A 15766-nucleotide genomic window follows, 5' to 3' on the forward strand; every position below is an offset into this window, starting at 1 on the left:
CTGAATGAAGCATATTGGTCTGGAACTCCAGGGCTGAGGGGGGTGGGAGTTCAGAATATATCTTGAATTTCTGCAAAAAACCCTTATACTCATAATGAGATTCAATAAATATCTGTATTCAATCTGTGGCTCAATCTGATCATGGGTCAAGTAAAGGATGAAGCCAGGACTTGGCATGCCTCCTAATTATGATGAGATCTAGCTAGACCGACAGACTCCACCATTTATGGAAAAAAGAAATTTATTTCCTATTTATAAAATGTAAAAAAAAGAGTACCTCGGGTATAAAGTATAAATGTCTAAAGTGTGATCAGTCAGAAGCACACACCTACCACTTGTCACATCCTTCAGTCACTCGTTCTAGTACAAGGAAAGTGGGGGCTGGAGATCCTCCTGTCTCAGTCTAAATGAAAAGCTTCATAAGGGTAAGAGCCACAGAGCCTGCTTTAAGAAAGAAAGGTCAGAGAGAATGAACAGTATGGAGCAGGAAAGGAAGGAAAGTGGGTAGAACTGAGGTGAGAGGCGACTGATGGATTATGTATTGGAATCTGTTAGGGAACGCTTTAACTGAGGATCTCCCTTCTTGAATGCTGAACGTAATTGGCCTGTGGTCTCCTAGGAAAATTCAGCTGCTTCCTGGTGCATAAGGAAAAGCCTCCCAGCACAGCAGCAACGTAACTTCTATCAGGAAAGAAAGGCATCCATCTGTGTGACAAGAAGAGGTCACCTTCGGACTTGCATAAACTCTTTGCGCAGCCATAAAGAGTCCTGGTAGAAGCGAGGGTCGCCTAGTCTCATAGCTGTCCGTTTGTAGAAGTAACAGTATAGTACTGCCGCTGTGGATAAAAAGCAGAAAAGAAGTTGTAGGGATGTGCTAAACATTTGTTTCTGGAGAAGAACAGAACCTAACAAGGCTGAGGGGCCTGCCTCATGATTTCCCATGGTCTCCCGGCAAGGGCAGAGGGCAGTAATCCCTCCTGTTCTTGGTGTGGCTGTCCCAACTATCCCTAGCCAGCCATGACAGAACTGGGAAGCCAGGATCAAGGCCTTCTCTGCCAGAGATATTTGTGGGACCCAGTGAGGCTTGATGCTCTGGTCCTTACCTAGTCTTTGGAATACAAACAGTGTTTGAAGTCCATCTGTCCAAACAAAGCTGTTGGAGTTTTTCCACCGTAAATTCTGAAGGAGATATGACAGAGAAAATTTACTAGACACTTGAGGCCCTAAAATCTCCCAACTTGGTTAGCTGCAGAGATGCCACTTGGTCTAAAATCATGCTATCTCACCCCAAGAAATGTTTCTCAAAGGAGCCTCAGGCTCCGTTTTCTGCTGTAAGGGAATACACTTTTAACCCTGAAGGAGGAAATGTTAACTAAGCTATTTATCGCCTTTCATTTTATAGCCTTTGCCAAGGAGAAATGATATATTTGTATAGTTCAGCTGGTCACTGTCTCGCCTTGAAAATCTCAGGCTCAGCTCCTGTCAGATAAAGGCTCTCTTGCACTTATAGTTTAATCAGATTAACAGCTTTATAGTACAAAGCCAGCACCTATTTTGGCTCTAGGAACCAAAGCACATCTTTTTCCGGAAGCACCGAGAGATAGATTTTGGCATTGCTCTGCTTCTTTTGTAGGGAGCTCTAATTTTCTCTGTGCAATCATAAAGGAAACCTACAGCAGGTTTGGTTGAAAAGGGGGCTTTAAAAAAAAGTGATTAGGGCTGATACAGTAGTGTATGCCTATATCCCAGCTATTTGAGAAGCTGAGATAGGAGGATTGCTTGAGGCCAGGAGTTCAAGGCTATAGCAAACTATGATCCTGCCTATCAATAGCCACTGTATTCTGTCTGACCTGGGCAACACAGTGAGACCCCCATCTCTAAAAACATTAAAATATTAAAATTAAGTGACTGGAGAATACTGAGATTTTAATATGTCCCATCAAAATGAGTACATGAGAAACACGTGGGATACTCAAAGAGATGGAAGAATTTGTCAAATGGGAGAAATCTGAAACCATGAAAACTGGATCTAATCTGAGGGCCTATGTTAGAACCAAAGAGAGGCATCTTGGAGGTTGGTTTTTCTAGTTATGTGATGGGAACCCAGCCAAAAGCATGGTGCATTCAAGGGTAAGCAGTCCCCTTGCTTGGCTATTTTCTAGAAACATCCATAGTCTAATTCATTAGCCATGGGACACTGATGCTTAAGAATACCTGATATCAACACTTGCCTGCCCAAATAGCTAATGATAAAACAGATTCAACTACCTGTTTTAACCTTGGTAGGCCTGTTTAGAGCAAGGTGAACTAAGTGTTCCAGAAGAGTTCCTCAACTCTTGGGTAAGGCTGTTATTCAACACATGTTGGGGCTGGGTGCAGTGGCTCATGCCTGTAATTCTAGTACTCTGGTAGGACGAGGTGGGTGGATCACAGTTGGCGCTCAGGAGTTGGAGGACAGCCTGAGCAAGAGCAAGACCCATCTCTAAAAAATACCTGGGCATTGTGGTGGGCACCTGTAGTCCCAGCCACTCATGAGGCTGAGGCCAAAGGATTGCTTGATACCAAGAGTTTGAGGTTGCTGTAAGCTATGACGTGTCACCAAGGGTGACAATGTAAGACTGTCTCCCACCCCCCACCCCCCAAAAAAGACTTATAATGTTGGGCAAAAGTGCTTCATGAAACTCTCACATTCCTAGTGCTCCACCTTGGGCCACTTTCATTTCACTTGTTTCCCATTAAGGATTGTGTGAGTTATAAAAGAATGATGCTGGGTTCCCAGAGAAAAGCTATTTTTAACCCTTTAAAGATTCAGGAACTCAGAATTCTACTCTTACCATGACCCAAACATGAAGGGAAATGCTGAGAGCTAAGTACACAGCTGTTAGGATGATGGTCCCTTTGAACTTATGGAACAGGAGGTTGACCAGGCCAGCCTGGAAGACGAAGGTGTTGAAGAACATTAGAAAAATGATGATAATGTTGAAGAGGACTGCAATATCCTGGATGCTGCAGACACAGAAAACAAAATACAGATAAATGGAGGTCCTAAGTCCATGGGTCAGACCTTCCCTCTGAAATAGTCATCTGAAACCCCCACAGAGATAGCATTGGTTTTGAGACCCAAATAACATGAAGCTGAAATTATCCACTGGCCCTATCAGCTGAGGTGCAGTCCATAGACAAGTCTTTCCTGCTCTGACATTCAACTCAATAAGCCAAGTAGGCACTTTTGAGAAGGTAGTTTCTTTCCTATGTCCAGAAAATGCCAGCTCTGTCTATCACACAACAGGGTCCTGTCAGACAATGCCATCTACCACGATAACAATGTACTTGCCCTGATCTTTGCATAGCTAGTGCCTTTGTGCCACTCAAGACTCAGTTCAAATGTCCCCTCTTGAGAAAGACTTTCCTTTAACTCTACAACCTAAAGGATCTCTCCTCTCTCTACTTCAGCCACTCTATATCCAGTGTATGACATCACTATTTAAAATTATCTTATTTTTCTTTATGTATTCATTGTTCCTCTCCATTAGAATGGAAACCCCAAGAGCACAGGAACTTGTTAGCTTTGCCACTGCAGCTAGAACACTGGCTGGCAGGCCACTGAATATTTGCTGAATGAAGGAAGATCATGTCCAAGACTGTGGTTTTCAGCTTGGACATTGCCTCATAATCTGTAACTAATTGTGGAAGATAAATGTTAACACTTGCCGTCCTATGCACTATGATCACGTTACTGCACTACAGCTTAGGTGACAGAGCGAGATCTTATCTCCAATTAAAACACACACAGTGCCAAAAAAATGTATACACATTTTAAGAAATGAAAAAACTGGCTCGGCGCCTGTGGCTCAAGCGGCTAAGGCGCCAGCCACATACACCTAAGGTGGCGGGTTCGAATCCCCAGCCCCGGCCCGCCAAACAACGATGGCTGCAACCAAAAATGGCCGGGCACTGTGGCGGGCGCCTGTAGTCCCAGCTACTTGGGAGGCTGAGGCAGGAGACTCGCTTGAGCCCAGGAGTTGGAGGTTGCTGTGAGCATGATGCCATGGCACTCTACCCAGGGGGATAGCTTGAGGCTCTGTCTCAAAAAAAAAAAAAAAAAAAAAAAAAAAGAAATGAAAAAACTGTATTAAAATTATAATACTCAATATGTGCCAATGACAAAAGATGAATATAAGTCATGTTGAGCACCTCTTACATTTACAGAAGTTAAACGTGACTTGAATACTACAAATTTAATAGCTTTTTCCTTTCTTAAAATGTGTATACATTTTTGGGGTACCCTCTGTATGAATGTTTACTTGTGTATGTGTGTGTGTATGGAGTTTCTTTTCCTTTTAATCTATCATTTTGTAATACTCTTTCAAGGCAATGATAATAATTCTACTTACAGATGGAAAAAATGAGGGGGTCAGACTGAGGGGGTCAGCAGTCTGACCCCCTCATTTTCTATATTAAACTGCTCCCCTTATCCCCAACCCTTGTTAGAAGTATATGAAAACAGGACCAGTGACCATATCTATGTACCCTGGCAAGCCCAGGACAATGTTAACTTTTATTGTTTCTGACTCATGTCTACCAAATTTATAATGCTAAGTCACGACTGTCAGGGCCTTCAAAGAGCTTGGGTTCAGAGCTACCCACGGAACTCACATGAAAAGCACCAGCTGGATGACAGGAGCCATTCGAAGCAGCTCAGAGAAGGAATTGACAAAGAGGTCATAAGACAGTAGCAGGAACTGTAGGGAAAGCACCAGGCTATAGTTACTGGTCTGGAGCATCTTCCTTTTATTTTCCTGGGCCCCCAAGAGCACATTCCACAGTTCCCTAGAAAATAGCTCCTGGTTCTCTCCCCACCACCAGGGGAGTGGCTTCTGGTTCCTCTGAATCAGAGCTATTCCCTGCTCTAAGGCAAAGGCCTGTTGGGACAAAAAGAAAGGTAAGGTTAGAAATTTATTAATACAATAAACATTTGCTGAGAACTTAGTATGCACCCAGGTACCACTCCAGGTGCTTGGGATAGTGTGGTAAACAAAACCAATAACCAAAAAAGCCCAACAAATCATTTCTTCTAGGGGCGTTTAACCTCAAATCTTTCTCCATGCCTGGAACCTTCTAAATGCAAAGCTCGCTCTTTTTCTTTTCTTTTATTTATTTTTTTTAGAGACAGAGTCTCATTTTATTGCCCTCGGTAGAGTGCCATAGCGTCACAGCTTACAGCAACTTCCAACTCCTGGGTTCAGGCGATTCTTTTGCCTTAGCCTCCCGAGTAGCTGGGACCACAGGTGCCCACCATACTGCCTGGCTATTTTTTTGCTGCAGTTTGGCCGGGGCCAGGTTTGAACCTGCCACTCTTGGTATATGGGGCCAGCACCCTACTCACTGTGCCACAGGCGCCACCCGCAAAGCTCTTTCTAACCAAAGGAATTTAGTGGTATTACAGAGAAGAGTGCTTGGTCATGCAGTAGTAGTAATAGTAGTAATAACAGCAACAAACCTTTATACATCACTTACAATGTGCCAGGGACTGTCTTAAACAGTAATATGACTTAAGTCTCACAGTAACCTCCTAAGTTTGAGTTTATATTACTTTTCCCATTTTATAGATGAAAAAATTAGGCCCAAAGAGCTAAAATAATTTGTCCAAAGTCACATATTAAATGGTATTAAATGGCAGGGCTGGGATTCAGATCCAGTTGCCTCTTAGATAACTGATAGGCTGATAGGTCACTAGGCAGGAAAAATGTCAGCACAGAAGTGGGAAGTGGTATAGGCAGAAAAGGCTGAGAAGGGATACTGCTCTCCTATAAAACTCTTAAGGTTTAAGGTTATGGTAGCTACACAGTGGCACCGGGTGAAGAGAGCGGGATCTTTATTTTCACAGATTCCCAGATTCACACTTAGGGTGTCCTGTGATCCTGCAGCTGAATCAAATCTACACAAAAATTTCAAAATGCAGTCACATTTATAACTTTGACTTAAAATATACAAAAGCAAACTATGTAAACAAAATGTTTGTACCCCCATAATATTTTGAAATTAAATTTTTTTCAAAATACTTTGGATTGTTAGAGAGTATTTAAATTAACAACTGTAAGATGTTTTACAATTTACAAACTCTCTTTATATTTACAAACTTACTTAATCCTACAACCATCTTAGGCTCTGAGAGGTTAAGGCACCTCATCCACCTCACTTGGAGGAGAAGTCCACCAACGTGGGGGGAACGTGGCTATTGTGAGTCCGAGAAGTTTCCTCATTCATTAAATAATATGGACAGCTATCCGCTAGGTACCAACACCATGGATAAACTTGTCAATAAACATCATTTCCTTTAAGCTTCCAACAACGCTGCAAGGTGGGAATTATCCCATTTTAGAAGCAAGGACACAAGGGTCAGAATTCAAGTCATTTCTCCAGGTCGCAGGTGAGCAGAGCCACGATTCCTTACTAGCTGTCACGCCAACCCCGTGCTCATAACCACGGCTGCAGAGGCCACCACCGAGCGCTGCTGTGAGGATCCGTTATACAGAACTGGACGGCGCTCGCTGCACGGTCGATCACCTCCTCCGGTGTAGAGCAGTTGTGATTTGTAAGGTAATGAAGCCGCCTCACAGTTCGCGCACCGCTACCTGCCGCCTTCCCTGTGAACTCACAGCAGTATTCCTCACACTTCCCAATCCACTGTAAATGGAGTTGGCCTGGCAACAAAACCCAAACCCAAAACAACAGCAACAAAAAATCTCACTTCTTGCCCCTATACCCATTCCTCCACACTCCACAACCGCTCTCACCTCCAAGACCCAACGTCGGTTGTCATGGGGACGCCGTCCCGGCTTCCGGAAGTCGGCTTTAAATCCCGGAAGTAGGCGCTAGACGCGGGCTACGTCTACACCGTGCCTGCTGACTGGGACGCGATTTTGGGGCCTTCGTTCTGTCGGGTGCGTGGGATTGTGGGCTTCTTAGCGTCGCCGCCTGCTGACCGAGGCCTCCTGCCCACGCTGCGCGGAGCCTTTGCGAGGGCCGGCTCCGGGCGGGAAACCTCACGTCAACACGAACATTTCCGCTTCCTCTGGATGAGGGTTGAGGGATAGGGTAGACGCGTCTTGGCACTCCCTGGGCCTCGACTCCGGACTTGGGGAAGAAATGCCCATGGAGGAACCGGCGCGGAGAGCCAGCACCTTGGCGCCGTGGGAGCTGGCGAGCCCGAGGCTCCGGACTCCATTTCCCAACCGGCCTCGCGCGCTACCGGAAATGCGGCGAGCTTATAAAGGCGTGAGGTGTTGCCACCAGTTCTGCTTTGAGCGGCGGCGCCACCTGCCTGTAGATGCTCGAGAGTCATTCTCCATCTCCGGTGATCCTCGGGAGCGGCAGTTAGGGCGCTGGGTGGCGAGAGGCGGATCCCGGAGGCCCCGGCCTCGCTGCGTCCCACCGTGGTTAGGGGTGAGAAGGAGCCCGTGGCTGGGAGTTCACGGACTTGGGTTTGAATGCTGGCTCCGCTGCTCCCTCGCTTCGCGCTGTTGAGATCCTCTCGCTTGGCCTCAGTTTTCTCTTTTAGGAAGTGGGTACCGTCCTCCGCACCCTTCCTTCCAAGGTGGTGGTTATAAATGTACAAAAGCTCTTCGGAAGGTGCAGAAAGCAGGAGGAGCCCCTTCCCCAGTTTTCTCCCAATGTTAGCTAACACCAAGCGCCCAGCTGAAGGGTCAGGGATCCGCCCCCGGGTAACTGGAAGGGTTCTTGTTGTTATACCTGAGCCAGCCAGACCTGATCATAATCAGAAGGATGGGTCCGGAATCACCCTGGTCCTCAGGAAGTCCTTGCTTACCTATCTCCTGGCTGGAATGTTTGGGCCCCTCATTCCTGAGTTCTGACTTGAACAGAGACTACATTTGGAAATGAGTCCTCGGAGGTCAAGTGGAGTAGGACCAGAATTCTCGCAATAGCTTTGACACTCACCTTGACTGAGTCACTTTCCTTCTTTGGGCCTCAGTGTTAGTAGTTTTTGATCGATAAGATAAGGGTTCAACATTTGTACCATAAGTCTGTTTTCAGGATTCTTAAAGTCCCTCACCCCCAATCCATTTGAAAAAAGGGGCCAACATACTATTTCCTTCCCCTTAATTTATTTGCAATTGTAAATTATAAAAGCAACATTGAAGTAATTTGGAATAGAACTTCTTTCTAAGTCTTAGGGCTGAACAGGAAATACCCATTTCCCCTGGGCCTGACCTGTTTTAGCTCAGCCCAGGATAATCCTTTTTGCCTAGGAATTGAGAGTACTAGGCTGGAGAGTAGGATCAGGATCAACAAACCACAGCCCACAGGCCAAATGCGTCCCACCGGAGCAGTGTTTATGTGATTGAATGATTAAAAATGAAGAGGATAATACTTCGTGACATGAAAATTATGTGAAACTCAGATTTCAGTGTTCATAAATAAAACATCATTGGAACACAGCCATACTCATTTTTAAGATACTGTCTATTGCTAGTCTTGTAGCATCAGCAGAGTTATGACAGAAACCATGTGTCCTACAAAACCTTTATTTACTATGTGGTCCTTTACAGAAGAGTCTGAGGTCCCCCACCTTAGAATAGGAATCTGTGAAATGAGGGCAGAACAGGAGACCAAACCTTGGTGAGCACATCCTGAAATCATAGCTAAGCCTGTGTTCTTAACAAAAAAAGAGGATATTCTCAGCATTTGCATTGCAGTCTTCACTGCGTTCTTCCTTTCCCCCTGCTCTGCTCTTTATTTCAGTAATAGGCAGGGCTGAGGTATGTATTGTGAGGAGAGCAGTAAAACTTTATGGCCCTCTGTCAGGAAAGTGTCCTTATCATCTACTGTAAGTCTGTCACAAACAGCAGTCCAAGACCTTTTCTAGGAGTGTGGATACAATCCCTTTGGGACTATATTTACTGTTCCTTTTATGAAGAAAATATAGTTGTAGATGTTGTCAGACGGATGGAGCCTGCTGAGCAAGAGCTCCTTAATGCTAACTTAACATTTCACTGGGAGTGGAGGGTGTTTTAGCTGAATATCTGGTGACGTGAAACTTCCTCTGTCCTTGGAAGAATTGGGTGGGAGGAATGTCAAGGCTGGGTAATTTCTGAGCTGAGTAGTTGAATAACGAAGTGTCTGTCAAGCTAGTGGCATGATTGTCTCCAGCCAGCCTCATGGAAGCTTGTATTTTTCTTTTTCAGAGATTACTGATAATTTGCGTCACCTTATGATAGCCCAACATGGGGAGAGGTGTAGTGGTATGGCATTCATTGCTCAGGGATACTGAGAGGTCTGAGCAGGCGTGGGGACCATGAGCTTCAGGTTTTTGTTAGTAGTTAGGATAAAATACTGTGATGGCAGTACCTAAAAAGAGTGACAATATTGGCTGTTCCTTGATTTTCGGACAACCTGTTGTCAAGGAAAAATCATGGGTGTTGAAGCCAAACAGATAAGAGTTTGAATCTCCCTGCCTACTTACTGGGTCCTGATACTAGTTACTTAATCTTGCTGAGTTTAGTGTCTTCATTTATGAAATAGGGATAATAATCCTCACAGAGTTGTCAGGGGTATCATGTCTGGAAGGTTCTAGTGCTCATAGCTGGTGTTTATTTTTGAGACAGTCTTTCTTTGTCACCTTTGGTGAGTTATGATTTCACAGCAAACTCAAACTCTTGGGCTCAAGTAATCCTCTTGCTTCAGCCTCCCAAGTAGCTGGGAGTACAGGTGCCCACCATAGCACCTGGCTATTTTTAGAGACGGGGTCTCACTCTAGCTCTGGCAGAGTCTCCCACCCTCCATAAAGTGCTGTGGTGTTGCAGCTCATACCAACCTCAAACTCCTGGGCTTAATGATTCTCTTGCCTCAGCCTCCCAAGTAGCTGGGACTACAGGTGCCTGCCACATTGCCTGGCTATTTTTGTTGTTGTTGTTGTTGTCATTGTTTGGCAGGCCCGGGCAGGGTTCAAACCCATCAGCCCTGGTGTATGTGGCTGGTGCTCAAGCTGCTGAGCTACAGGCACCAAGCCTTAGGCTTGTCTTGAACTCCTGAGCTCAGGCAATCCACCTGCTTCAGCCTCCCAGAGTGTTAGGATTATAGGCATGAGCCACTGTGCCCAGCCTATACCTGGTATTTAATAAATAGTATTTTTCATTGCTGTGCCTTTGTTTCAGATGAGAACTGGGAGTTCTGCAGACATTAAGTGATTTGCTTAAGGTGCCCATTTAGTAATATTTGAAGTCCAGGCCACCATTCTGTCAGCCTACCACTAGGACTGAAGGTAAGCAGTCACATGTTTTATTTCCTTGGATGTTACTCTTCTCTGTTAGCTGGTTCAGAGTGAGGGACCTCAATTGCAGGAGACCACATTGTTGCATTCTTGGTATGAGTCCATGGGACAGGGTGACTGCCTCGAGGCCAAGGCCTATGCTGCCTACAGATGGGCCAGTCTTATGGTTTTGCCCACTTACATGGCTTTTTTTTTTTTTTTGAGATAGGGTCTCATTACGCTGCTCTTGGTAGAGTGCTGTGGCGTTACAACTCACAGCAACCCCAAACTCCTGGGCTTGAGCAAGTCTCTTGCCTCAGCTCTCGAGTAGCTGGGACTACAGGTTCCTGCCACAACTCCTGGCTATTTTTTTTTGTTGCAGTTATCATTGTTTACCAGGTCCGGGTTGGGCTCAAACCTGCCAGGATTGGTGTCTGTGACCAGCACCCTACTCACTGAGCTACGGGTGCCAAGCCAACTTACCTGGCTTTTAAGAACAACTCCTTAGGGGCTTAAACATTTGCTGTGCCTGAAACCAGAATCAGTTTCAGAGTTTATTAAGTATGTGTGGAAATCTCAAAATAAACTTCTTGCTTTCTAGACCATGACTTTTTGCTTCCTCTTTTCTTCTCTGGACTTTCCCCAGAGGGAGAGAAAGCAGAAGTCTCAGGCCTGGAGACAGCTGAGGAGTATCACTCAATACTCAGGGTTTACAGTGAGGAGTCTTGAGTGAAGGCCTGATTTTACCCCCCACCCCCTTAAAGATTAACCCCACAGAGTTCACCATCCAGAGAAGAACTTTTCTGTAGAGGCAGGAGCCCATTGAACTTCTTCTCTGCCAATGTGATAGTTTGTCTTATGGGACTGTGATTTTTACTTTCTTATGTTAGAACCCAGGGGCTGGACATTTGTGTGATACATCCTGGATTATGATTCCTATCCCTTCTTTCCTAGAGAGCTAATTCTTTACCTTGAGGGGAGACTAATCCCAGGGCTGTGCTCCTAGGGCCTTGGATCTAGCCTAGTCCAAGGCCAGCCATAGCCCTGACCTTGCTGCTCTGTGACTGCCAGGTGTTGGGGTGGGAGGCCTCACTCATTGTCTGTAACCAGAGATCTGGCCCACATAGCCATCATGGTCTCGTGGGGACAGTGCTCAGCTGATTGCAGGAGCACCAAAGCAAAAAGATTCTATCCCATGGGCCAAGAGGGAGGTCAGTGTTACTTCCTTTAGCCAGTACTTGGGGAGTATCTGTGCCAACAGGGACTTGTGACTTACGCTTCTTCTAGGAGTGCCTGATCAGAATGGCTTCAGGGTGGTTTTACCTGTCCTGCCTGGTACTGGGGTCCCTGGGCTCGATGTGCATCCTCTTCACTGCCTTTTGGATGCAGTTCTGGTGTGGCGGCTTTGCTTGGGATGGCAGCGCCTATACGTTCAACTGGCACCCAGTGCTCACGGTTGCAGGCATGGTGGTATTCTACGGAGCTGGTGAGTAAGAGGTCAGCCAAGGAGGCATTTTAGGGCCTGGGCCTGGATTGGATAGCCCTTTTGCTCTCCAAGACTGGCCTTTGTCATTGTGTTTGAGCCTAGGGGGGTAGGTGGGTTGGGGTGTCACTGGGCCTAGCTGTCATTTGGAGGAGGAAGTGGCAAGAGTGTGGGAATCTAAGAAAGGCAGCTTTACAGATACTCTAGGGCAGGGGTCAGTAAACTCATTTGTAGAGGGCCAGGTAGTAAATATTTTGGGCTTTGCAAGGTGTATGATCTGTATTGTAGTCCATTACATTGAAAGAGTAGCATAGACAGTACATAAACACATGAGCATGGCTGTGTTCCAGAAAAACTATTTGCAAAACTAGGTGGTGGGCTAGATTTGGCTTGTGAGCTGTAGTTTGCTGACCCCAGCTCTAGGAAATAGGACATTGAAGCTTCTCATTGTATAATCAGGCCCCTGAATGAGGAACTTGCATATTCTTCTTGGAGCCAGTTTTGCTGGCTTTGCCCCATGTGTTCAAATTTGTGCCTTGGGGTCTAGGTGAGCCTTATCTTCCCTGCTTGTAAAATGGGAATAATGATTTTTTTTTTTTTTTTTTTTTTTTTGCAGTTTTTGGCTGGGGCTGGGTTTGAACCCACCACCTCTGGCATATGGGGCCGGCGCCCTACTCCTTTGAGCCACAGGTGCCGCCCAATGATGATGGCAGCTTACCATGTGCATTCCATATGTATGGCCCCATTTTGTTCTTATAAGTTTGTAAGGTGGACTCATTGTTACTCACACTCTTCAGTAGAAGAGACTGAGACCAAAAGGAGAGGCTGAACAGCTAAGAGGTAGAGGCCAGATTTGGACCTTGGTACTGTTCTTGAGAACTAATCTTAGTTATGAGAGTTTAGTGTGAAATAATGACTGTGACATTTTTAGCCTGGAAACTACACACAAGCTGCATTTATTATTTTAAGGAGAGAACAACAGATCTAAGAAATCTGTTCTTCCCTTTTGTTTTTTTTTTTTTTGAGACTTAGTCTCCCTCTGTTGCCCTGGGTAGAGTGCTATGGTATCAGCCATGTCAAACTCTTGGGTTCAAGTGATCATCTTGCCTCAACCTCCCAAGTACCTGGGACTACAGGTGCCATCCACAACACTTGGCTATTTTTAGTAGAGATGGTCTTGCTCTTATTCAGGCTGGACTCAAACTCCTGAGCTCAGATAGTCTGCCCACCTTGGCCTTGCAGGGTGCTAGGATTACAGGTGTGAGCTATTGCTCCCAACCCCCCTGCTCCCTTTTTAACTGGCCCTTCTGTCTTTTCTTCCTGGTTGACCACTATCCTCCAAGTGATGGGAGGATAGATGATGACAGGAGTTGATAACCAGCGTCTTAGCATTTCCTCTTCTCCTGGGAGGCTGTGTTGAATCCTCTCAGGGTAATTGTCCTGATGTGGCGATGAGCACAAGGGAAGAGGCTGAGCCTTGGAACTGCTCTCTTTCAGGGTCGCTGGTATACCGCCTGCCCCAGTCATGGGTGGGGCCCAAGCTGCCCTGGAAACTCCTCCATGCTGCCCTACACCTGATGGCATTTGTCCTCACTGTGGTGGGGCTGGTTGCTGTGTTTAAGTTCCACAACCACAAAGGGATTGCCAACCTTTACTCCTTGCACAGCTGGCTGGGCATCACCACCGTCTTCCTTTTCGCCTGCCAGGTGGGTTCTCTCTGCCTGCCTTCTCTGAGTTCCCACTGCCTGATGTGGCAGCTGTAGGCTCTAGTTGGGGCTTTGCTCATATCACCACCAAATGTTGCCTCTGCTTATTGCCTGGAGAGAGCCTTATAGGACATGTCCCATAAAATTTGCACTTGAGAGGGATTGGGGGGGCAGTTGGTGACTTGGCACACTTATCCTGTTCCTCTTACCCATCCCACTGCTCATCTGTGTTCTCAGAGCCCTCAGTGCTAACTTAGTCACAGCATGGACCATAGGGTTCTAATTAGCTGTCTTATTTCTACCTTCTCCATTCCCATCTCTCTGTAAATCAGAGGCAATGCCAGAAGTAGTCTCTCTGTTCCAATGTTAGGCCTGTATAAGGGAGGAGTTTTATTGTTTATTTATTTATTTTAATTTTTTTTTTTTTTGGCAGTTTTTGGCCGGGGCTGGGTTTGAATCCACCACCCTCGGTATACGGGGCTGACGCACTACTCCTTGAGCCACAAGTGCCACCTTATTTATTTATTTATTTTTTTGAGACAGAGCCTCAAGCTGTCCCCTTGGGTAGAGTGCTGTGGCATCACAGCTCACAGCAACCTCCAACTCCTGGGCTCAAGCAGTTCTCCTGCCTCAGCCTCCCAAGTAGCTGGGACCACAGGCACCTGCCATAGTGCCCAGCTATTTTTTGGTTGCAGCCGTCATTATTGTTTGGCGGGCCCGGGCTGGATTCGAACTGGCCACTTAGGTGTATGTGGCTGGCGCCTTAGCCACTTGAGCCACAGGCACTGAGCCTATTTATTTATTTTTTGAGACAGAGTCTTACTTTGTTGCCTTCAGTAGAGTGCCATGACGTCTCATAGCTCACAGCAACCTCTTTTTTTTTTCTTTTTTGCAGTTTTGGCTGGGGCTGAGCTTAAACCCGCCACCCCCAGTATATGGGGCTGGCGCACTACTCCTTGAGCCACAGCCACTGCCTGATCCTCTTTTTTTATTTTTATTTTTTTCTTAGAGACAGAGCCTCAAGCTATCCCCCAGGGTAGAGTGGGGTAGCATCACAGCTCACAGTAACCTCCAACTCCTGGGCTCAAGCGAGTCTCCTGCCTCAGCCTCCCAAGTAGCTGGGACCACAGGCGCCTGCCACAACACCTGGCTATTTTTTGGTTGCAGCCGTCATTGTTTTGGTGGGCCCAGGCTGGATTTGAACCTGCCACCTTAGGTGTATGTGGCTGGCACCTTAGCCACTTGAGCCGTAGGCTCTGGGCCCCTTTTTTGGGGGGGAGGGGAACAGAGTCTCACTATGTCACCCTGTGACAAGTTCCAAGTAGCTGGAACTATAGGTGCCTGCCACAATGCCTGGCTATTTTTTGGTTGTAGTTGTTATTGTTGTTTGGCAGGCCCGGACTGGATTCAAATCCGCCAGCTCCAGTGTATGTGGCTGGTGCCCATAGCCACTGAGCTACAGGCACCAAGCCTCAAGACATCCTCTTGCCTCAGCGTCCTGAGTGGCTAAGACTACAGGCACCTGCCACAACGCCTGGCTATTTTTAGAGACAGAGTCTTGCTCTAGTTCACGTTGGTCTCGAACTCCTTTGCTCTGGTGATCCACCCGCCTCAGCCTCCCAGAGTGTTAGGATCATAGGAATAGAAGTTTGAGAAGCAAGGGCTGAAGGCTGAGTATAGTGGCTCAAACCTATAATTCTAGCACTCTGGGAGGCTGAGGTGGGTGGATCGTCTGAGCTCAGGAGTTCCAAGACCAGCCTGAGTGAGACCCATTCTCTAATAAAAAATAGAAAAACTACAGGCCGGGTGTGGTGGCTCATCCCTATAATTCCAGCTACTTGGGAGGCTGAGGCAAGAGAATCACTTGAGCCCAGGAGTCTGAGGTTGACTATGAGCTCAGATGATGAGCTATGCTGCCACGGCACTCTACCGAGGGCAACAAACTGAGACTCTGTCTCTAAATAAATAAGTAAATAAAAAAAATAGAAAAGCAAGCCAGGTGTTGTGGCAGGTACCTGTAGTCGCAGCTACTGGGGAGGCTGAGACAGACAAGAGGATCACTTAAGCCCACAAGTTTGAGGTTGCTGTGAGCTATGAAGACAAAGCACTTCTCAACCCCAGGGTAACAGACAAGGCTGATTGGGTTTTCTGGGAAAGTGAGACTGTAGCTAAGCATTTTATGTAAGTCTTGCTCTAGCTTAGGCTAATCTTGTTGCTGGTGTAATTGAAACAGGCATAGGGTGACCAGATGTCCCGCTTTGGGTGGGACAGTCCTGCGTCCTGCACTGTTTTGGTTTTTTTTTTTTT

At 46.4% G+C, this 15766-nt stretch overlaps 2 protein-coding genes across 2 annotated transcripts in view; one reads left to right on the top strand and one right to left on the bottom strand.

Annotated features, from left to right (window-relative positions):
- Positions 1-283: 283 nt before the first annotated feature.
- Positions 284-6821, bottom strand: TMEM138 (transmembrane protein 138). Its single transcript, XM_003798751.3, has 5 exons — positions 6798-6821; positions 4657-4922; positions 2835-3006; positions 1104-1179; positions 284-836 (listed from the first exon to the last, which is right to left on the bottom strand). The coding sequence occupies exons 2-5, from the start codon at positions 4782-4784 to the stop codon at positions 724-726; spliced, it is 489 nt and encodes a 162-aa protein (XP_003798799.1). The 5' UTR covers positions 4785-4922; positions 6798-6821; the 3' UTR covers positions 284-723.
- Positions 6822-7173: 352 nt separating this feature from the next.
- The window catches only part of LOC100948965 (cytochrome b ascorbate-dependent protein 3), a 13625-nt gene continuing 5032 nt past the window's right edge, over positions 7174-15766 (top strand). The window contains exons 1-4 of the mRNA XM_012810674.2: positions 7174-7446; positions 10176-10282; positions 11558-11756; positions 13251-13459. Coding sequence (XP_012666128.1) covers positions 11573-11756; positions 13251-13459 — 393 coding nt within the window. The 5' untranslated portion in view covers positions 7174-7446; positions 10176-10282; positions 11558-11572. The remainder of the gene's footprint in view (positions 7447-10175; positions 10283-11557; positions 11757-13250; positions 13460-15766) is intronic.

The sequence above is a fragment of the Otolemur garnettii genome, unplaced genomic scaffold (genome assembly GCF_000181295.1).
Source record: "Otolemur garnettii isolate 467f Iridium unplaced genomic scaffold, OtoGar3 scaffold00140, whole genome shotgun sequence".
NCBI lineage: Eukaryota > Metazoa > Chordata > Mammalia > Primates > Galagidae > Otolemur > Otolemur garnettii.

Bases quoted from the DNA above. Each gene is read 5' to 3' on its own strand.
- TMEM138 (XM_003798751.3), bottom strand. From the start codon at position 4,784: ATGCTCCAGACCAGTAACTATAGCCTGGTGCTTTCCCTACAGTTCCTG. The intron at 1,180-2,834 runs GTAAGAGTAGAA...TATCTCCTTCAG, and splicing joins CCCTTCATGTTTGGGTCATG to AATTTACGGTGGAAAAACTC. The intron at 837-1,103 runs GTAAGGACCAGA...TTTTATCCACAG, and splicing joins GTTTGTATTCCAAAGACTAG to CGGCAGTACTATACTGTTAC.